General features: G+C 32.7%; 1 protein-coding gene and 1 non-coding gene across 5 annotated transcripts; one reads left to right on the top strand and one right to left on the bottom strand.

The window, feature by feature from the left end:
* Positions 1–4,805: 4,805 nt before the first annotated feature.
* LOC105420923 (uncharacterized) lies at positions 4,806–17,396 on the top strand. 4 transcript variants are annotated; one of them, XM_088847137.1, is made up of 6 exons: positions 4,806–5,301; positions 7,407–7,453; positions 8,424–8,516; positions 9,656–9,749; positions 15,360–15,528; positions 16,932–17,396. In XM_088847137.1, the coding sequence occupies exons 2-6, from the start codon at positions 7,433–7,435 to the stop codon at positions 16,945–16,947; spliced, it is 393 nt and encodes a 130-aa protein (XP_088703263.1). In that variant the 5' UTR covers positions 4,806–5,301; positions 7,407–7,432; the 3' UTR covers positions 16,948–17,396. The 4 variants fall into 4 exon arrangements, with proteins under 4 accessions (XP_088703263.1, XP_011624684.2, XP_088703262.1 ...); XM_011626382.3 differs by having other exon boundaries at positions 16,881–17,396; XM_088847136.1 differs by having other exon boundaries at positions 7,407–7,462.
* A 2,869-nt stretch (positions 17,397–20,265) lies between these two features.
* TRNAG-GCC (transfer RNA glycine (anticodon GCC)) lies at positions 20,266–20,336 on the bottom strand. Its single transcript has one exon. It is a non-coding gene; the product is annotated as a tRNA-Gly (tRNA).
* Positions 20,337–24,205: the final 3,869 nt, after the last annotated feature.

Genomic DNA, 24,205 nt, shown 5'->3' with positions numbered 1-24,205 from the left:
AGTAGAGTTTATCCACATAATTACATTCTAAATTTTGTGAAGGTTTGGTGAGTTTAGCCAACTAGACATCATTATGTCATGCCTCCCTTCTACCTCCCTCTATGATCATCTTCATCATCATCAAGCATATCTCTCTATAATAAACTAATGCTAACAAACACATTAAGAAAAATATATTAAATCAGTATCTTTATACCATATATTAACAAACACATTAAAAAAATCAATATCTTAATAGCATGTGGTCAGTGGAACTACTCTCAACAGATTCTCAATTATCTTCTCGTTCTCTTTGACAAAACTCTGTCAAAAAAAAATATCACAAAGTATAAAATGGTTGGAAAGAGAAAATAGAACAGTAATGAGTATACTGTCCCATGTGGTCCTCTTACCTACTCTTAACAAACCTGTCATAGAGCAAAACGAATTGGACACCAATAAGGACTTTACCCTCATTAATATGTGAAATACATGGAAGGAAATCGAGTACGACAACTTTCTTCATAGGAGATGAATGGAAGGTTTCATGAGGATGCTTTTTTACAAAGGAATTGATTGGGAGGCTTCCGAAAGGAGCTTTTTGCCGGTTTCCACGTGCATGTATTTATACTCCTAGAGTTATTTAGCTATCTAATTTTGATTGGATGCGCGAGTGGTAGTCGAGTTTGTTTGGGCAGGCGAGTCCCAAAACTGATGGCCAACCTGACTTGGCCCAAATAGTATAGTTTTTTTACCAGGATTGGTCTTATTTGAATTATAGAATATTTAGGCTCGAGCCTGGCCTGAAAAAATTTGGCCCATCCGAATGGGCCCAATTTATATCTAAAATGTAATATATTTTATAATAATAATAAATTTTTATCACCAACTTTTTTAGTTGATGATCATATGTTTTTTCATGGGTATTTTGAAATTAAATAAAAAAATATGAGTTTAGTATTTAATAGTTCATTTCTTATGAGTATTTTGACAATTTTTTCTAACAAGAATGATGATGATGATGGTTATGATAACATTAATAATAATAAATTTCCAAGTTGGCTTTAAGCCAAGCCTAAAATCCTACAGGCCGGCCTGGGCCTGTTAGCAAGTGAAATATGCAATCTAATTTTTGTATATAAAAATATTTAGCTATCTGATTTTGGTAAGACAATTGAGAATAAGTTTATAATAATATCAGGTTAATCATTATTTAGCAAACATAGTTATTGTCATCTTATGTCAATTAGGATCAAATGGTTGCGATCTCCACTTATGATTTATATGCGGAGACACCTAGAAAAGTTTCCTATTCTTTGAACGTTCCTCTTTCTCGTCACAAAGAGGCCCGAGTTCATTACATTATGGTGAAATACAATTTAAAATGAATAAAATGATATAGCTACTTAAAGATTTATAGTCTGGTGGAGTTTCGTATAAAATTGTAATCTTACTTCTAGAAATAAAGCTGCCATGCTCTACACCGTCCATTTTAAATGGACGGTTGACATTTAATCTGTCTTTTAAGACAATGTCCATAAATAACATGTCTTTTAACTATGTCCAATCGATACCGTCCAAATAAAATAATTATTGCAATTTGTACAATCTTGCTTCAATAAGTGGCAACTTATATAAACTTTTTCCTTTGTAAATGGTTCTCATGTGATACATTACGGGGGTAGGGCCATGGTTTACATTATCTAAATGAGTAGAGAATTTAGTCTAGCACAAGTTTTTGGAAGTCCGAGTTCCTTATGTCTAACTTGGTCAAGTTGGAGTCAGACAGAAGATTTCCCAAAAAATAATTCAAGAAATTATGAATAATGGGAGACTCATAATCTCCCAAAAGCCAGGGTCCGTTTTAGTACCTTGAAATGCATCTCTTTGAGAGATGCATCTCCTACGAGATAAATCTCTTGAGAAATACGCAACCTTGTTCGAAATAGTCTAAATTTTTATGCTAACATTTACCAAAAAAAAATCTAGATGAAACTGAAAAGATGAACTTTTAGTATGAGGTCATAATCATTTTTGCCCGTCATATTTTAAATCGAGTAGTTGTAAGCGTGTCATTGATTAGATTCAATGTTTAAATATATTTTTTGAACTTCATAATACACCTCAAACCGTCCAATTTTACACCTTATGGTTATAAGTGACTGTAACCTCTTTAGAACAATTCATAAATGATCTCGCAGTATACAATCCTCATGTTTAAGCGGCTGGAGTTTGACAAACTTCTGAAAGTAATATGGGTTTTGTCTGTGTACAATGCAGTGGATTATTTTGAAATAACAATTACAAATATCCCTTTTTCTTGCCCATAAAAAAAGTAAGATCCACGAACCCAAAAACATTCCAAAGCTTAAAGTAAACAACGATAAATAAAGTATGCAATAGTATAGCCTTTTGTCCTTAAACGATGCATGATTAAAGATGGAACCTTTTAGAGCAAAGTCTTCAACTTCGTTTTAATACTTGCAATATGCTCTACTTCTCTTGTGTCGATTCAAAGATGTATTCAACCTTTTTTGCCTAACTGAAAACCCCTTCGCGTAACTATTTTTCTTTTTTGCATACTTACGGGAAATGTGACTAAGCAGGTACATACGATATTAGAAGAGGAGGGATTTTAAATGACATTAACATTTATTTTTTATTTTTTTTTGCTATCCTCGTCAGGAATGAAACCAGAGATATCGTCTCCGCCACTTTGACCACCTAAGTCTCACGTCCTCCCCTCACACTAAATAATTTTAATAGGATATTTCAAAATGAAAAGAGTTACAAATAGAGTCAAGGCATTGTAGTTAGAGTCGCCACAATATGACGTCCAGAGTTCAATTCAACTTGATAAGAAACCTCTTTCCCGCTTATCTACCATCAAAAGAAGTATCCATGTATCTGAAGTGTCAAGCATATATCACACGTATGTTATATTGCATAGATATGTGCACTCGGTTTGCCTAAGTTCACAAATCTCTTTCCCTCAGCATTAAAAAAAAGAAGAAGGAAATTCCAATATTAACAATAAGGAAAAAGTTTATATAAGGTTGGAACCTTAAAATGTAGAATTACAAATGCACATAAAAAATCCATCGGATAATATTGTTTTGATGTTGAAAAACCCTCTAATTTATCATCTCGGCATCGAGATGTATGAATATAAAATAAAATAAAAAATATTTTAAGTCTTAAAAATAGAGCATCTTGCAACACATTATCTAAACCGTCTATTTTCAAGTTTTTCATATATTTATTGATTTACTTGATTTTGACCATTTTTTAAGTTTTTAAATTTTATGATTAGATATAAAAATAGATTTTGAGATAATCCTAAGAAATTTTTATACCAAAATTATATATTTCAATAAAATTTGGAGACGTGCTTTAATTGGATCGTTTAAGGTTGCAACATTATAGAAACCGCACCCTACTATAAAGGGAGTTGTGCTCTTGATAAAAACATTTTGAGGACATTCCCGTCATTCTTGATAAAGAACATGGTTATTTTAATCAATCCACAAATGCCTAAGTTCGCAAATCTCTTCCCTTAGAAAATAGATGAAAAAAAGGATAAATGAAAAATTTATACGGAGCAGAGGTTCTAAATAATCAAATTGAAGCTCACATCAAAAATTTCATTAGAAGAAGTTGTTTTGATTATCAAATATCCTTAAATTGATCATCTCGACATTACGATGCGTGTACATGAAAAAAAAATGGATTTCAAGTTTTATAAATAGTGCATCTTGTAGCGTACGTTTGGACTATCAATTTTCAACATTTTCAAGTTGTCATAGATCTGCTCGATATATACTATTTTTGAAGCTTTAAGTTTTATAATTAAAACTGAAAATATATTCTAAGGCTATCAAAAAGATTTCCCGTATTGAAATCATTTTTCTTGATACTATTTGAAGATGGGTTCTATGAAAGGAAAATATATATTGTATATCCAATTAATATGGAAAGTTTATATTGTAATATGTATATTTGGGAAGGGTAGATACAATGTCTTGTATTTATGGTAAGTCTCGGTACGGATTACAGTATATTATATCTACCATTTTCAAATATATAGATTACAATATACGCTTTTCATATTAACTTGACATACAACATATATTTTCCTCTTTTCTTTTTATGAATAGATATATATTTTCCTTTCCCGGACTCAAATTTGATTGTTTAGAGCCTGAGCTCTATACAAACCACACCCCATTAATAATATTGGGCATTGTTGTCTGAGCCTTAGACAACAAACAAAAAAATGTGTTTACCTGTTGCAACTTTAAATAATTAAATTAAGGTGCACCTCTAAATTTTATCATAAGATTTAATTTTGGTGTTAAAAATTCTCAATGTGATTTAAAAATCCATTTCCATAACTAATTATAAATTTTAAACTCTAAAATCAAGTAAATCTATAAATACATAAAAATCTTGAAAATGGATGGTCGAGATAATTTGTCGCAAGATGTACTATTTTCAAGACTCAAAATCTTGTTTTTTTATTCAAACATCTCAATATCGAAATTATCAATCATATGGTTTTCAAACATCAAAACAAATTTTTTGATAGATTTTGAGGTGCACCTTAACTCTACATTTTAAGATTGTGTGAACTTTCTCAAAAAAGGTCAATTTTTTTTAATAATAATAATAATAATAATAATAATAATAATAATAATAATTATTATTATTATTATTATTATTATTATTATTATTATTATTCATCATCGAGGACCTTCTCGTCATTCTCCAAGAAAGGGGATAATTTATTGAAACCACTAAAGGCAACGAGGTTTTTGTCGCTTACCTCGGCCTAGAAATTCCGTGACGTTGAACGGACTCTGCATCCACCCTGCGATTTCTTGGCAACGCCCTCTCACTCCTCTTTCTCTCTCTACAAATCTGTTTTTTTAGGGTGAATACTACAAATTCTCTCCCTGCAAATCCTTTCTCTTTTGTTTTTCTCCCTTTTCTCGCTCTCTCTCTCTCTCTCTTTCTTTTTCTCTCTGTTTATCTCTTCCCTCTCTCTCCTCTCTTTCCTCTTTCTCTCTCTATCTTCTGTTGGAATTAATAACTCTCTCTCTCTATCCCCTCGTCTCTCTCTCTCTTTATTGGGAAGCGAACAGCGAGGAAACAAAACAGCAAGCAGATTTATGTGCGTAACTGAACAATGCCAAGAAGAAACAGGGTCGCAGAAGGAGGCTAATAGCTTTTGTGGATCGAAGCCTGATAAAGAAAATAACAATTTGGAGTTTTAAGTTTGAGGATCCTCTGGTTTTTGAACTTCTAAAGCTCGCATTCACTGTAAGTTTTCTTTAGCCTTAAAAGCCATTAATTCTCTTTAAAATGCTCCCTGTTTTCTCTCTTTTTTCTCCATGTCAGTAACAGAAATGGAACTTCAATGAAAGATTGGATATTTTCATGGGAAGTTATGGATTGTATTGAAACTTTGCCCTTTCTAGTCGAAATTTAATTGATTTTATAGATATTTTAAATCTCGTGGATTTATGGAATTTGATTTCATTTCAGTAAAAAAATTTCGTAAGTTTTTTGTTGAAAAATTTAAGGGATTTTTCGTCCTCACAAGACTGGAATTGCAGGTTAATGTGCTTTCTTTTTTTTCTGAGTTTTTATTATACAATATTCATTGTCGATTTTTATCGTAAATTTGGTTTTTTTTTGTATGAAATTTCAGGAAAATGAACAATTTTTTGCAAAGGGTTTAACTGTTGATATGATTTTTGCTTTATTTTTTGATATGCTGTCGATTTTTGGAAAATTCAAGGGATCTACTGTGCATGCGTGCTTTTTAAGTTTTTCTTTATCCTATAAAACTAGAAAATAACAATTAATTTAGTTTCTGTTTCTTTTAATTTAAGAATATTTTTTATGAACTATGAAATACTCAAAGATCAGTTTTTATTCGATGCAATTTTTTTGAATTCCTATATTTTATGGAAAAAAAATATGAATTCCTCATACAAATATGACCTTTTTTTTATGGCCGATAAATTTCTAAATTTTTTATTTGTTAATTGGACAATTCTCAGATAGGTTTTGTATTGTATTTGAGGTGAATTTGAAGTGAATTTAAATTTCTATATAAATACGCCTTTTAGGCTGATTATTTGCTTTTTAGTGTGATTTTTCGTAGCTCCGATTTATCCTCATATTTTAAAATTTTTATTTTTACTTTATAAAAGCGCCAATATGTTTTTTGTTTTTTTTGCTTTTTTTTTTTCTTAACATGCTCTTACAGATGCGAGCATTTGTCACATATTTTAAAAGTACTTTTATGTAATTAGTGATTTTTTTTGTTTTTTTCTATTTGTCTGAGGTTGTATTCTCATGGAACTTTTTACTTCTCTCGCTGGGGAGCTCAACGAGTTTTGTGACAACCTCCCCCTCTCTCTAGTGAGCCAATGAAATTTACTAATTTTGATTTGAGATTTGACTGGTCTCTGGTTTATAATTTAGGTTTAACCTGATTTTCTAGTCGACTTTAATTATTTGGGATAAGACTTTGACAAATATAATTTAACCTGATTTTTAAGAAAAAAAAAGAAGCTTCATAGAATTTCTCTCTGTTTTTGTCTTTCTTTGTGTTTTATAATTTTGGTTAGCACTGGTTTCGTAGAAAGGCTCCATGGAACAATAATAACAACCTTGCTTTTTTTTTTCAATCAAAACGTTTAAACTCAAAGAAGTTGGTTAAAAAAGCATATTATTTGCTAAAGTTACTCCTTTAAGAGATACCCCCTTATCCAACTCACTCTTTTTCACTCCTATAAGTTGTTCCCTACCTCAAGTCTTGTGACTTTTTGTTCAAAGAACATTTTCGTTACTTTGGTAAGGCAAGGTATGGTAGATACTCGTGTTTATTTGTGTATCGTTTCGACACATCAAAGATACGACATTTATCACATTAAAGATACGGTGCCTATCTCGTATTTTTATGATTTATAAATTTAATCTTAACATTTCATTGTCGAAATCTCATAGTGAAATGTCTTTTGTTACCTATAATCCCCTCTCTCTCTTTCTTTTTATTTAATGGATGTAGGTATTTTATGTCTTATTTGAAAAGTTAATTTTAGGGTTGGTACGTAGGGACGTTATGTTTGGTGTCTGAAAAGTCAATTTTAAAATTCACTTTTTCAGATGCTCATATCCATTTATGTGACACATATTTCAAAATCACCTATTAAAATAGAATGTTTTGAATGGGCAAATAGAAATTAATTGAGTTGAATCATCAAGTTTCTTTGTATTGGATGTCATTTTAATTTGGTTCCTTGGCGCTTACGTTATGAATATTAACCGCTTGTTCATCTGTCTTAATCCATTTTCCCCTATTTTAAGCAGCGATTATCTGTTGATACTGACCCATTCTTTCGGTCTTGATGCAGACGTGATATAAAGAAATTGCAATTAAATGGAGGAAGTCCCGATGCAGGTGGGTTTGGTAATGTCTCCAATCATGAGTATAAATACTAAAACCGGTGCTCCTTTTCACAAATTCCTTTTTACAGTGGATTACGTTATGTGATTTGGTCAAAGAAAACTGAATTCCAAATCTAAGCACCCATTTAACCTTTTAGTGTAGCCAGACCAACTACTTAGAAAAAAAAAAAATTACGTTCTTAGCTTTTAATATTTGAAATGCCCCTTAGCTATTAAGGTGGTATCACCGAGTCTTATTTGAACTATTTTGGGTTGATTACAAGAATAATAATTTGTTATTCAGCTCTAATAGTTAAATGTGATATCTAAGCATCAAATGTGAAATCTCTTAGCTTGAGGAGTGTCATTTTTCTGCAAAAAATTTCAGAAATTTTGAGAATTTCTTTTTTGGTTTTCAGACTTTTAATGGGGAATCGTAGTAGCTTCAATTAACTGGGAAAAAAGTTTTTGATGACGATGACTTTGAATAGGAATAGCCTGACCCAAGTACCCAATTTTACACCGTGCCTGTCCCCATGTGCCCAATTTCACATTGTAATCTTCTTGGAACAAATATAAATGGCTTTATTGTATAATTCCCTTCGTGATATTATCATTATTATTACGGCAATTTATTTAAAATCACTTAAAATGTTCTACCCATTTATCAAAAGAGTAATGATCGTATGAGACCCAGACCCTCCCACACCCTGTTCTAACTCTTGACCTTTTGATGAGATTTTTGAAATTGAACAGAAAAAAATAAGCAAGACGTTAAATACTTTTATCTTTAGGTGCTTTTGGAAAATTTTCCCTTGCTATTATTCTTGTCTTAGTCTGCCCTAAAAAAGAAAACAATATTTCATTTTCATCTTCTAATTTTGCTGCTTTAGCCTTGAATTCACTGGATTCAACGTTAGCTTTTTCTAGCCTTCTCCTCTTACAATATATTAATATTTTATTATCCATGTATCCCCAAACAGAACCCAAGTACTGCAACTGAGATACCGGCTAGTGTAGTCGTAGATGTGGAAAGCCTGGCTCAACCTCAAAGCTCGGGTAGTCCTAAAATGACTGTGAGCGCTCTCTCTCTCTACCTTCTACAATCATTCTCTCTCTAGTGTCTTTCTCTCTCCATGTTCGAAAAAAATCGCACTGGTCTAGAAAACCGGCCAAGAGCCAGGTCCGAATAATGGGTAAACCGGGGCAGGTCCAAAAAGTATTTCAAAGTAAAAAAGAATTAAAAAAAATAAAAAGTATATTTGAAGTATGATTAAATAAAACACATCCAAATTTAGTTGAAAAGTTTTGAAAAAATAGATTTAAAAAAATCGATTTGTGCCCAAGTATTTTAAAAAAAAAATCCAAAAAAGATGAGAATATAAAAATAAATATTTATAGCCAAAACACTTTTCAATCTTTGCTAAAATGATAAAAAATATTAAAAAATACATTACAAACAAATCCCTTTTTGTATACACCATGGAGTAAATTATCTTTGTACTTAACAAAATTTGGAGATTTATGTACCTTTATTTTGCATATGAAGTTTTTTTCTAGTAAAAGTAGTTTTAGTCGTTAAGAATGGTATGACTTGATCTATGTGGTATGACATCATTCATTTGGAACATTAACATCTCTCATTTTGACCAAAAATATATTTACTAAAAAAAACTCCAAGTAAAAAAACAAAAACAAAAAGATACATAAATGTCTAAATTTTATTAAATGCAATGATAAATTACTCAACTCACCCTTTATATATAAAGATGGTATATAATAATACTAAAAAGTCCCAATTACATATACGTACCAAAACCGACAAAATCAGATTTGCATGGTTCTTGTTTAATTGGCCGGTTCAGAATTGGACAAGAGGATTTTCGCATATACCTCTCTCTCTCTCGCTCTCAACACTGCCCTTTTTTCTCTCTTGGGTAGCTATACTTTACAAATAAAGTTGATGGTAATATCAATGAATGGTCGAATCATTTTGATGGGTTCAAATCAAATGGACGATTCTGGTCTCTCACGAGACAAATCAATCTTACGTGGATATCTAGGCCGTCAGTTCAGTCCTAAAAGGAGCTGTCTAGCTTCATTCACGTGACACGGCATAAGCCAAAAAGTTCACTAATTTGAGCACATTTTGTAGAGCTCGATGGTAGTTTAGTAATTTTACGCCCATGGTTTTTTTCTTTTGTTTTTTTGGTAGATTGCCCTTTCACGGAAGGGCTCGTACAGGTGGGATAGAAGGAGCGTTGAAGAGCAAGAACCGGATGAAACCACCAAGAAACAAACAATTAAAGGTACCTTTCTTTTTAGGAAAAGTATAGAAAGCTACTATTTACGTGCTCACAATTATTTTTTATTAATGGATGTGAAATTGGGTGACTCCATTTACTTCATTGCTCATGCTCAAATTTCAAAAGATTTTTTTTTGAATTTTGTAACACCCAAACTATTATAAATTTCTTAACCCGAAGTAGAACTAGATTTCGGAGCAATTTTCTTGTGCCTAAAGTGTTATGTAGACAAGATTTTGAGTTGAGGCTTTACTTCCTTTTGAAAAAGACTGAGCCTTATAGAAATTGCATCTTTTTTTAAAATGATGCGGATTGTATAAGGCATCAACCTTAAACAATCATAGTCAAGTGCACCTTGAAATTGTGTTGAAAGATGTGCTTTTGGTGCTAAAAAATATTGCTATGATCTAAAAATCTAAGTTCACCCTTTATCATGAAATTAAAAGCTCTGAAAATAATAAAAATTGTGTAGATCTATAAACACTTGAAAATCTTGAAAATAAAAGTCCAGGTTGATGAACTATTTTCAGAACTTGAAACTCTGTTTTTCCTTTTTTTTCATACCTATACATCTCGTGGCTGAGATGGTCAAACAAACAGTTCTCTAGCGACAAAAACAAACTTTTGTAATAGGTTTTTAAATTGTGCCTTACTTCAATAATATAAGATTGACAATTTTATAGAAAGTTTTTCCTTTTAAGAAACATACAAAATATGGCAAGAATGACCGTTTCGGAATACGTCTAGGATTCATCAGAGGGCTACAAATTGAATTGATTTGTCATTTTTTATTTCTAAATTTAATTAGGGCATCCATGCATCCAAGGAGGACGCAAACCAAAAAAAAGAACGATTTCAAGTTAAAAAGTGATCAAAATACCCTTATATTTCTGGGTATTTTGGCTAAATTTTTTGAACTATTTTTGTATTTTTACTGAGCACGCCCAATACTGTTGTATTTATGCCCTAGCTTTCATGTGAATATAGTATGAAAAAATAAATAAAATTAGGACAAGATCTCTATGAGTCATAGGACTCACATGAACATATGTGGTCCCTTTTTTTAATCTAATTTTTGGATAGATTTTGGACCTAATTTTTTAGATTTATATAATCTTTGACACGTGTAAAAGGAAAATTTTAAAAGCTAAAAAGATAATTTTTTGGAAATTTTTTTGAACCGTTAGATTTTATTCTTGAGTTATGTGAGGATACTCATACATAGGAGTATTTCTTTAAGGTACTTCACATTTTTATATACTTGATACCGTTGCCACACCATGTAATGATTTTTTGGTCTATGGGTATTTTAAATAATTAATCAAGTACAAAGTAAAAAATTTTTATTGAAAGAAAAATATATAATAATTAGGGAAAATTACAACAAACCCCAAGACTACACTTGCTATGCAATTTACCCCAACCCAACTTTTTCTGTCACTTTCCCCCCAAAATACATTTTCTATGTAAATACCCCCAACCGAAAATAAAATAAAAAAGTATCTAAACTACCCTCCCTTACTTTTACCTTACCCGCGCATCTCTCTTCTCTATTTCACCAAAATAGGGGCTCCGATACTGTATAAAAGTGGTCCGACAGTAGGGCTCCGGCATTGTGTAAAGTGAGGTTTGGCAGTAAGGCTTCTGCACTTTGTAAAGTGAGGTCCGGTCGTAGGGCTCCGGCACTATATAAAGTGTGGTCCAGCAGTTGTAAAGGGCAGTCGGGCAGTTTCAAAGGCGGTCCGATAGTTTCAAAGGGCGGTCCGGCAGTAAATGTTATTGGATTTCAAGACTCCGCCACTATGTGAAGGCAGTCTGACAGTACTCGATTTCGATCTGATAGTTGTCTTAGGGTGGTCCGATACTTGTGTGCTCCGACAATCTGATAGTGCGCTCGGGCAATGTTGCTACTGGGTCCAAAAGTTAACGTCAAATCTGGCCAAAATGATTTTTTTATATTGGAAGGGCATATCCGTTTAAAAAAAATGAGTTTTTTCCTTGAGAGTATTTGCATAGAAAGCTTGTTTTAAGGAAAAAAGTGAGATAACAAATTAGGTCGGGGTAAATTGTATAGAAAATGTGGTCTCGGGTTTTTTTTTTTTTTTGTAATTTTTCTTATTAATTATAGTGGACGATAATATTATCCACATGAGGTGTAACATCACCCCTATGGGGTAATGCTTGTTTTTTAACCACTAATAAAATGAGAGCAGTTTCTTATATAAATATCTATCATACCCCTCCACAAAAAATGCTCTTAATTAAAAAAAATTATATTGTGAAACAGGAGCAACGAGTGGTCCAAAAATATTGAGTACAATAAAAAAATACTTGTATTTATAAGTATCCTAATATAACCCTTTATTCTTTTAGGAGGGACTACAACTTCACATCTATTTTAAAGATATGTTTGATACATTGGGGGACGCAAATATAGAAGCAATATCCCCAACATATAAGCTACTATTTGTTAAAATTAAAAATAAAATCAACTTGTGGGTTTTAGTTTAGACTAGATTTTTTTTGTTGGGTAATTCAATGAGGAAAATAGGCCCTTATCCCGTTTTTTTTCAAATGGTTTAAGAGTTATTTTTTTAAAGTATTAGTTAGTTGACGTTAGAGGGAATGAAAACCACAATGGAACCATTGCCCAGCTCATTTCCCAATAGAAAATATTTTTTTGTGGCCCCAACAATATTTAAGTTATATATGTGATTTCACTTTTTAGTTGTTCGATCTAAATCGAACGGCTATTATTGTTCATACCCCAATGTCACGCCAAACGCTGTTTTATTTTACATTTTTTGTCTATAAAATATATTTTGGATAAAATTTTGGGCGTTCCATCATAAAATTAGAGCGAATCTGGAAAAAATAAAAGATAAATATTTTGTATAAAAATAAATAACCAAAATGCCCCTGCAATTTTCAGGGGTATTCAGGTAATTGTTCATAAAAAAAATATATTATTATTATTATTTATCATATGTTCCCCTGTCAGATCTATGTATGCTCCAAATTTTTCTTTACAATGATTTATAAACTAAAAATAAAAAATAAAAACTTTAAGCTATCTGATTAAGATCTGACAATTAAAAGCTAATTTGTGACATTGTGAATTAAGCCATCTTCTTAGATCTAATGGCTGAAACCAGGGGTCACATATGCTACATATGTGGGGGTCATATAGAAGAGGGAGCTTTATATGTGACACCACCCACATATATAGTATATGAGACCCCTGGTCTTAACCGTCAGATCTGAGATGACTTGAGTCCCAATCTCACAAGCTAGCTCTTAACCGTCAAATCTTGATCAGACAGCTTATAAATTTTTATTTTTATTTTACAAATTATTTTGAAAAAAAATTTGGGGCACACATAGATCTGACAGGGGCACACATGATAAAAATAATAATAAAAAAAATTCTTGTGATGAAAAATTACCTAAATACTCCTGAAAATTGTAGGGTCATTTTGATCATTTATTTTTATAAAAAATATTTTGTTAAATTTTTTACAGGATCGCCTTAGTTTTATAATGGGACTCCCAAAATTTCATCCAAAAATATTTTAAAAAAAAAATAAAAAAATTGAATAGTATTGGGCATGACAATGTGGTATAAACAAATTTAGGCGGCTAAAAAATGAACTTATATTTGGGTCATATAGAGACATTTCCCTAGAGAGGCTTCCCTTTCCCAATTCAGACTAAATTCAATGTAAACTATAGTACGTGTGCACCTCACCCTTCAAATATCGACATCGTACAAATACCCTGTTTTTTAATCATCTTTTCCCTCATATTTGTGAGGCTTCAAACTCGATCGCGCCATTGAACACTGAACAGTTAACACAAAGAACAAAAACAAGGGCCCTTCCAGGAAACTTCGGCTGTGCGGTTTGAAGTGAGGGTCAGTATAGATATTTGTTTTGTATTATTTGGTTATTTTGGTGCAGTAGAGAATACTCCCACCTGCTTTGTACTTCAGTGTTACTTTACTCGGGGTCAGGGTGTTTTGTAAAGTGTGCGGTTTGCATAGAGTCGAGGCTCTAAACGATCAAAATAAAACGTATTTTGAAATAGTATTGAGAAATGTGGTTTCAAACTTTCAATGCTGGAAAATCGTTGTGATAGCCTTAAAAGTATATTTTCATCTTTAACTATAAAATTTAAAGCTTCAAAAATTGTATAGTTCGAGCGTATTTATGAAAATTTAAAAATATTGAAAATTGACGATCCAAAAATACATAAGAAGATATGCTACTTCCAAAACTTGCAATCCATTTGTTTTCGTGTACATGCATTTTGATGCCGAGGTGATCAATTTAAAGGTAGTTGGGCATCAAAATAACTTTTTTTAGTGAAATTTTTTTTATGTACGCTCTAATTTGATTGTTTAGAACCTTGCCCTTGTATCACCTCATCATTTCACCCTAACTGCTTGTGTTTTCTCTCTTACTCATATTTAGCGATCATCGTTTTAGCAATCGGTGGTCCGATCGGAATACCCAACTGAAAACACAAGAATTGTTGGGGACTCCCGAACCTATAAGGAACAAGGCGCTTCTCACTTGAACTTGCTGAGTGGTTCCGTCAGGAAATTGGTTTCTGCTTTTTTATTTTTTATTGCTTCGATTTTTTTATTTTCAATTTTTTATTTTTCTATCGGCGATCTCTAACCTAGATCATCAATCCGGACTGGTTCATGAATGGCCGATTCACTCAACCAATCAAGGTTTTCAAACATTGATAATAACCATAAATTCTCTCTCGTGTAGTTCTCTTAATAACCATAACTTCTTGTGAGAATTTAGTATAAAAATTCTCATATTCATGATTCAACTATAAGCCATAAATAAGAATGAGCTCATGATTAGTTGGTTAGATTGGGATTGCCACAATATGATGTCGTGAGCTTCATTTCTATCACAGAAAAAGAATACAATCCAAAAAAAAAAGAAGCTACGATTTGAAATATAAATTTTTTATGATGGTTTGAAAACTTACTTTGATTCATGGTTATAAAGTTTTAAATTTAAAAAGAGGTAAAAAATAATATATTAATTAATACTTGAAAATCTTAAAAATAGATAATCTAGATAACTTGTTAAACAACGCCTTATTTTTATGACTAGAATTTTTTTCGTTTTTTATTTTGTCATATTCACGTATCTCGAAGTCAAGATGATCAATTAGAGAAATAATATTTTGTAAACGGTTTTTCAGGTGCCTTTTACTTTAATAGATAGAATAAGATTGCAACCTTGTAAAAAATTTTCCCTATACGAAAATGATAGCATTGGACAATGATTTCTTATCAGCATTCTATCATCGGTAAACGGTGACTTCCCATTGAAAAGAAATGTGAGTAAGGAGTTGAAGAAAATCTTGTAAAATTTAAAGAGCGGGAGAGAAAAAAGTTGTCAAAATTTGACCATTGATTCGAATCATATTAAAATAGAAAGATTCCGTACATATCATTATTACGAAAATACTTAAAAAATATGTTATTACACATATCTCTGTTTTTTCAACTTCGGAGCACTTTTAAAAAAAAAAAATTATGGAGCTGTCCGTATGGCGAGATATGAAGAGGCCATGTCTTTGCAGTTACAAGTTCACAGCTGGAGCAGATGAAGCAGCCATTGATGCCCACAACCAAAGCTCTCCTCCCTCTCACCAACCCTTCCCCCAACTTGGGCGACAACGATGGCAGATGCAGGAGATTCAACCGCTTCACTCTCCATCCTAGAAGGATACTCCTCATATTCGCCACACTGTATAACTCTCTCTCTCTCTCTCTCTCTCTCTCTCTCTCTCTCTCTCTCTAGGTTTTTAAATAGGTTTCTCCTCTCTCTCTCAATTTTTTTTTTTAAATAGGTTTCCATGGTGGCATTAAATCATGAAACGTTGTCCCCTCTCTCCAATTTTTTTATGGGGACATTTAATCAAACACATAGGACCCACATTGTATAGGTCAGTTACATTAGGGATTGTTTGTGGGTCCATGTATTATATTTTGCTTTTCAAATCCCAACACTTTTTTGAATTTAGAACCAACTAAACTACTGGTAGGTTTCCCAAAAGGCTCCTGATGCTTTTGTACCCAGTTTGGGATCCCCAATTATTTGTTGCATCCAGTTGGTTAATATTATTGGCCTTTAGTATAATGAGGATACAATTACTTTTAACTTTTGTCAAATTTGACAGCTCCGTGTTATCTCAAAACCCAAAAAATTATTATTTGAATTTTGAGCCTGGCTAATAATATGCTTTTAGCCACTTATTTTTTAATCTAATCTTCTAAGGTATACCACAAAGTTCAAGGAATTCTTATTTGAAATTTGAGCTTGGTTAAGGCGCCATACTTCTAGCTACTTATTTGTGACTTTGTGATGTCGAAGATAAATGGTTCTATTGTATATAACTTCTTATTTTCTATGAGTCCCACTTTCCTGTTTTAGGTTTAACACTAAGGGATTGTTTGTTGTTAAAAGATTTACAGTCGGATAAAAAATGTCATAATTATCCATAGCTGTCAAATGTAAACTCGTGCTATTGTAATAGGGCATTTTCTGCACAAAGTCAGAAAAGATTTTTTTGAACTTCGAACATGGCAACCCCAATAGATCTTACATATGAATATTAGAGGTGATTGTGATCATCTTGTGCCAAAATTGAATGGTATTGTAGTATATTTATGTACATGTCATACCTATGTTTAAATGTTACAAAAATGAAAACAAACAATCAAGCATATAATCCTAATGCAAAATTTGTAGTCCCCGACAGCTTGAGGTGTCGATTGCATTTGTGTACCAAAGGTTAATAGTTATTCCATTCATTTCTTGTTCCATTATTTCAAAACTCAGTTGTCCGAGCTAAAAATGGAATAACTCGATTCTCCAGTAGTTCATTATTTGTTAGAGTTTTTCTGTTAATGTATCTGACTCGAACTCACCCGAGTCAAACTCAAACCAGGGGGAATATTGGGATCAGACTCCTACAAAGTCGAAGCCCAATTCCAACTTTTGAAACATTGAACTCCAATATGAATACATTTTTTGAAAGAAACAATATTTTTCTGAAAAAGTTAACAAAATTGATGGGGGCATGAAATGAACCTTGCAGGTCAAGCATGGGGACAATCATACTGATATACTTCACTCTCGCCATTAACAGAGCAGGTGGAGCTTAAATAAGAGAGAGAATGATTACAGTTATGGAGAGGACGTCACCTATGGCAATCCAGAGCTCCATTAACTCATCACATTTATGTTCACCATACCCATGGAGGGAATATCTATGCATGCCAGAAAATTAGAGCATAAAGGTATCTATGGCCTTGAAAAGAATGGCTATCTTATGGGGTCACGGTTCCATCACAATTATTGGGCATTCACTGTGTGTAATTTGGGAAAAGATGAAAAGTAGAAAAGGCTTTTATAGAAATATTCTAAAACGATTCAGGTAGAAGTGAAAACAATTGGGAGTTTTTTTTTTTTTTTCATTGGAATTTATGAAGAAATAGAAAACCATGGGAGCTGCTACAAGAGGGGAAGTTGGTTAATTGTTGTTATTTATTGGGAGATTGTCACTTTTTTTTTTTGTGTACTTAATTTATAAAGCCTCTTAAGCTTTGAGCCCTACTCTACATCCCATCTTGGGGTGTAAATGCTCTCTCTCTTCATGGTGTTAATAGGAAAATATAGTATTTTGTGCCATGGAGATATGGTGGTAACGTAACTATTGGAGATGAATCATTCAACATTTTACCTATTTATAATTATTTCAAATTAAAATGACGTCTTTTCATAGGCACTTCAAAATAAAATAAAATAAAAAAGTAAAACAATTCATCTCTCATAGATATTTCGATAAATTTCCCATAAAATACAGCTCATATAGAGAGTTTGATACTTTTTAGATGACCACTTTTAGCCAAAGATTATATGCTTCGTCAGAACATGTTAACTATTCATTCTCTAGTAAAACCCTACCAAGTACTCTTATGACCTCAAATTTTGGCGATGTAAAGTCCTCAGCCTAGTTACCAATCTAAATTAAATAAACACTCAATGTATGTCAATCAATCTTACTTTAGGCATGAAATTATCTGCAAGCACGTCAACTACATAGAATTGGTAATCGATTTAGGGATTTTTCATAATTGTTTTCACTATTCTCCACAATGACTTAGAGGCACGACTACATGCTTTCTCCAAGTAAGTATTTACTCCATCTAAAGAAGCTTAAGATACAAATAAACCCTGACGGGTACGCACTCAGGATGCAATTAAGCGTAACGAAACACTCGTTAAAGTTTGTTTTGAGTGGCACTCTCGATAAACTTTTAGGGAATACTAGGGTTCTACATATCTGCTATAGTTTGGTGGAGGCCCGGGGTTAAATTTTCTAGTAACGGATTGAGAAACGAGGGCGAGAATTGTGATACTCAATTCACTGCATAAATTTGAACGAGATACTGAGATCAATTTCTGCATAGTTCGAAAATATCTTCATGCCTTAATTCAAAGTTCAAACTAGAATGATATCATCAAAATCAGCTTTGGTGCACTATTTTTGCTTAAATATCTCAAGAACGATTAAAAACTGTAATGCTGAATTACGTGTGCTCAACATATTTGGCCTTCAAATTTGTTAAGAAACATTATGAGATAGATTCTAAACTCAACTCAGTAGCAGGACATTGTTGAGTCGGGTTTACTAGCTGTGACAGTGTGACACCCAGTTACACTTCTCTTTTAATCAGGCACTCGAGATCCTTGTTCATCGCGTCTTGTCCTATGAAACTAAAACACTCAAGATCCTTGTTCATCGTGTTATTAGAATGTAATACAATAAAGTTGATTTGAAACGCCATTAAATTCCAACAGTCAATTAATTGAAAAGTGGAAATATTAGTTTCTTGAGCTAATTTCAATGAGGGGGATCCCAACCATACGATATCCCTCAGCATACTAGTTTTAAACATGGTTCAAAGTCAAACTCGGATTTGTGTTAAGAAGTTTCAAAATCAGGTTCTTCATAGTTTTCTCTTCTTTCCTCTCTGATCTTTCTTCTCCTTTTCTTTTTTTTTTTTTCTCTTCCTTCTTTTTTCTTCTTTCATCATCTTCTCTTGTAATCTCTCGTTCACTCAATGAAAGCTTACTGTTAGCGTTAAAAAATAAAAAATAAAAGGTTTCAAAACCAGATAGGAATCAGGATTGAGCTTGAGTGGTTTGCAAATGATGTTGTTAACACTAATTCTCGAGTTTGATTCTTAGCACTGGACCACCCAAAAAATAAAAACTCATATTATTTGATTTGCCAAAAAAAAATCTTCTATTTAAATACACTAGTTTATTTTTCAAGAAAATTACATAAAAATCCGTTATACTTTGCGTTATTACAGATATACCAAATAGTTTATGTTATTACATGTATGTTCGTTTTTTACCTTTTATAACGTTTTTTTTACCTTTTATAACGTTTTTTTTTTTAAAAGACCACTTTACCATTTTTCGGATGTTGAACATCCGAATTGGTAGGATTTTCGGATGTTCAACATACGAAAATAAGCCTAAAGTTAAACGTTAAATTTCCTATTTTCGGGTGCTGAACATCGGAAATTGAGGAATTTTTGGATGTTCAACATCCAAAAATACGTCGTTCGTTTAACGTTAAGTATAACATTTTCGGATGTTGAACATCCGAATTTAAGAGATTTTCTGATGTTCAACATCCGAAAACAGAGAAGACAAAGGTTTATTTAACTATCAGGGTATTTTTGGATGTTGAACATCCGAAAATCTTAGATTTGGATGTTTAACATCCGAAAATGTTGTACTCAACGTTCAACACTTAGGGTATTTTCGGATGTTGAACATCCGAAAATCCTTTAATTTCCGATGTTCAACATCCAAAAATAGGAACTTTAACGTTTAACTTTCAGCCATATTTTCAGATGTTGAACATCCGAAAAGGGTAATGTGGTCAAACAAATATACATGTAATAACAGAAACTATTTGGTATATTTAAAAATATATATATATACATGTAATAACATAAACTATTTGACATATCTGTAATAACGTAAAGTATAAAGGATTTTTATGTAATTTTCCCTTGTTTTTCAAATGTAAACCATTAATGTTGCATTTAAACAGTACAAACATCACGTTAATGTTAAGGGTTTTTATATAATTTTTCCTTATTTTTCAAATGTAAACCATTAATGTTGCATTTGTTAAGGGTTTTTATATAATTTTTCCTTATTTTTCAAATGTAAACCATTAATGTTGCATTTAAACAGCATAAAAATCAGATTAATGTTACGCATTTTTATGTAATTTTCTCTTATTTTTCAAATGTAAACCATTAATATTGCATTTAAACAGCATAAACATCAGATTAATGTTGCATTTACAGCATAAATATCATCGACACGTGAAGAAGAGATGCTCCTAAATAGAAACTACCACCACACTATGCTAAAATGAATTAAAACATTCGTGCACCAGCCGGGAATCGAACCCGGGTCTGTACCGTGGCAGGGTACTATTCTACCACTAGACCACTGGTGCAATTGAGTATTAGTTTAAGCTTACAAAAGCATTTTTCATGTAATGACTTAGTGTTCTTGCTCTTGCACATCTTAAACCTAAAAAATGTCTCCAGCCGATTGGATTGATCACTGAACTTAGGACATTGAAGTCTAGTCTATTCAACATTTATTGGATTAGATTAAAAATTATGGAACAAATGGAAAATGATTACGGTCTTATTGGATGCTCCATATTTTCTCCAAATTTATATGGAGATTATATTTTGCCGCTTTTATTTTATTTTATTTTTAATTTAGTCTCTTGTCTGATGTTCAAAATATTCAGCCGATTTGTTATTCTATTTTTCTGAACTATAGGGCTACAGCCTTGGGGTCCCTATGTGGTACCTTAAAGTTGGGTTGTTCGATGCCCCAAACATCGGATAGCCCCATTGTAGGCACCTTCCATTTTTTGGTCAGACCAATATTTCAAACATTGGGAATGAACATTATTTTCTTATTTCATTTAGTTGTGATATGATGTTGCTATTGGAAACATTAAACTGCTTTGTATATATTTTTTTTAAAGGAGTTTGTTCGATGTTTCAAACATGGGACTTAATTTTTTCTACTTTTTTTTATATCCCAGTGCAGATGTGCATTTTGTTTTTTATTTTAAGCCGTTAAGTGAGTGAAGGGAATGATAAGAATGCAACTCAAAACATCATATTATGGCATCTACCACCATAACCACATATACTATAAGTCCTTCCCTACAACCATGCACCTATGCATGCATGTATTCATGTGTACATACTAACATGATATCTCCAATCTCTATGAACAGTTTATATTATACAACCGTGTGAACTTTTATAAAATATAAATTACAGGTGGAAAAGAAATAGATAAACGATTGTCATATTTCCACCCGTATTTTATGTGACAACAATTCTTGATATTTCAACATATAAATGGAAAGTAGAAGTCTCCACTTGATTGATTGTTTGGGATTCGGAATCATGTCACATATTAAAAGGTTGGAAAAATTAAATCCAAGAAGTATCTAACTCATTACTTTAATAAAAAAAAAAGAAAAAAAAAAGCCATTTGATATTTCGAACACCATACGGAAACAATGTTTTGGTGACTAAAATAAGGGAGAATACCTTTAATGGTGTTGTCCAATGTTTGGGACATAGAACAACTCAATTTTAAGGCAGTCTAACCTTTGAAACATCTAACCGATCCCAAATTGAGCCTTAAGCTATCGGACAGCCCTACAAATAAATAATAAATAAAAACCGATGCAATGTTTGCAACAATAGATGGGGGGTATTTGAAAAAAACTGTAAAAAGGTGATCAAGGAAGACATCCGCATAAATTTGCGTGAAAATATGGAGCATCCAGTAATAATGCAAATGTTTTCTCTTTTTTTCATAACTTTTCTTGAAAAAATCAAAATATTAAAAAAATAGCTTAAAATTTTTAAAATCTATTTAAAAAATTAATCAATTTTGTTTTGCCTTCTTCAACTACTCACGTATAGCCGCTTTGACAGGCAAAAGCTGAGTATTTTTTCATTGATCTAAGGTTGCAAAACCAATCTTACTACATAAAAATTTATTTTATTTTATCTCTTAACCCCCTATATATATATATATATATATATATATTATATTTATTAATTTTTTTGACTCAAACAAATTAAAAAATAACATTATTTTATAAACCTCTCTCTCTCACGATTCCCTTTCTCTCTCTCAACCTCCCAATTCTCTCTCTCAACCCCCAAAATTTACCGCCCCAGAATTTGGGGTTTTCCGGCTAAAGCCCCAATTTGCCGGCCAAAACTCGGGGGAAAGATGAAGCCCCTCTTGGCTTAAGCCCTATTAGCCATATGCCTCTTCCTCTTCCTCGTGTTTTCCGGCAACGGACAAACTCCTTGGAGCATAAAACATAAGCAATGAGAAGGGCCCGGTGTGCCATCTCCCGCCTCACCTCATGCTGCCTTCCTTGGCTCCCCAGCTGCACCCCCTGCCCCGAAACCCTCAAGGAGCCATTTCCAACTGTCGGTCGCTCAGGCAACTTCAAGAGCTTCTTCAACTATGGAACCATGAAAAGCCTCACATTTTTTGTTTCTATCTATGTATACACTTGGTCTTTTAACCTATGGTGTTGCTCTCCCGTCTGGGCTTTTCATCCCTGTTATTCTCGCTGGTGCCTCTTGTGGCCGTTTAGGTGGTCGCGCCATAGCCTCCTCACTTCCTGACCTCTTATGACCCTCGTCTTTTTGCTCTCTTGGGAGCCACTTGCAGGCAACATGCGCACGACTGTCTATGTCTGTGTAATCCTTTTGGAGCTTACAAACAACCTCTACATTCTCCCCGTTTTTATGCTCGTTCTTCTAATCTCGAAAACCGTGGCTGATCTTTTTAACCGAGGTGTATATGACCAAATAGCTAAAATGAAGGGCCTCCCATTCTTCGAGGACCATGCCGAGCCATACATGTTGTTGAGCTTAAATGGGTTGCAGAAAGAGAGGAAGAAGAGTTTGGAGGATAGAGAGAGCTAAAAAAAAGATGTTTTTTTAAATTTGTTGTGGTTAAAGTTGAAATAAAAATAAATAAAGTTATTTGGGGTTTACACAAAAACAAAAAAAAAAGTTGAAAACGAGATCCATGAAGATATTTTTTTAAAAAAAATAGGGTCCACATAAAAAATTAGTGGTCACAATCAACTTGATTGTGTGCAGATATAGAGTAGTAAGAAGACCAAAAGAATAAGATGGTTTACGTGTCCAGAGAGAGGGAGAGGGAGAGGGAGAGGGAGAGAACCTAAAACAGTATTCAAATTGTAAAGCAGATTTTAAACAATTTACATGGTCTGCACATATTGACTAGGTAGAAATCCATAAAAATAAAAACTAAATAGAAAATTTACAAAGAAATAAAAGAGAAATAAAAAGACTAACTAGAAAATTCACAAAATAGTTTTGTTTTTTTTAGAGTGGAATTTGAACCCACGCCCTTTCGGACGAGAACCTTAACCTGGTGCCTTAGACCAACTCAACCATCTCAAAATTTGCATAAACCCTTTGGAAGTTCATTCTTAGCCTTATTCAACATCTAACAACATGACCAGAAATCTATTCTTAACCTTATTCGACATCTAACAACATGACCAGAAATTTATTCTTAGCCCTATTCAACATCTAACAACATGACCAGAAATTTGTTCTTAACCTTATTCAACATCTAACAACATGACCAATTAAGATCAGACCAAGACGGAGTACACTCGATACCAACGCCTGGTAGGAACTTGGATAAAAAAATTGATCAGTACCAAGTGTATATACTAAGGTTTGGGTCACAAAATGTGGGCTGCCATGTTATAGCCTTTTTTTTTTCTTACATAAAAAAAAGCCTATGAAGCCCCCCAAGAAGGTCGACTCAAACTCGAGAACCATCCTTGTAACCTAGATCATGATCCAAGTGATTCTAGGCCAAAAAACACGGAATCTTTCAAGAGTCTCATTATTCCATACTTTCATCGTCTTTCAACACACAATTCCCTACTCCGAGTCGACCATGTCCCAGTAGGATAAGGGGGACTCGGTCTCAGAACATTGGCGAGCAAGAACCTTGCTCTGGCTCTTTAAACAATGCTCGGAAGCACTGCACATTCTCCTCTTCACACGCCTCTTTTTCCATTTATTCTCAAAAATATGGGGGACTAATTGTTTTCAAAAGTATCATAAAATGTTTATATTTAGAAAATTTTATCAAAATACATATAGGTGATCAACTATTTAACATTTTATCCGATTGAAACTATTTCAAGTCAAGATTCGTTGAAATTAAATAAAAAAGTTTATATGGAATGTTAAATAACTCATCTCTCAT

Source organism: Amborella trichopoda, chromosome 9, assembly GCF_054954075.1.
Source record: "Amborella trichopoda isolate Santa Cruz 75 chromosome 9, AtrichopodaSantaCruz75HAP2 v2.0, whole genome shotgun sequence".
Lineage (NCBI taxonomy): Eukaryota > Viridiplantae > Streptophyta > Magnoliopsida > Amborellales > Amborellaceae > Amborella > Amborella trichopoda.
This window is presented reverse-complemented; position numbering and strand designations above follow the sequence as displayed.

Excerpts from the sequence above, each read along its gene's own strand:
- LOC105420923 (XM_011626381.3), top strand. The coding sequence starts at position 7,433 with ATGGAGGAAGTCCCGATGCAGGTGGGTTTG. Across the intron at positions 7,463-8,423 it reads TCCCGATGCAGGTGGGTTTG|AACCCAAGTACTGCAACTGA; the intron begins GTAATGTCTCCA and ends ATCCCCAAACAG. Across the intron at positions 9,750-15,359 it reads CAAGAAACAAACAATTAAAG|TTACAAGTTCACAGCTGGAG; the intron begins GTACCTTTCTTT and ends ATGTCTTTGCAG.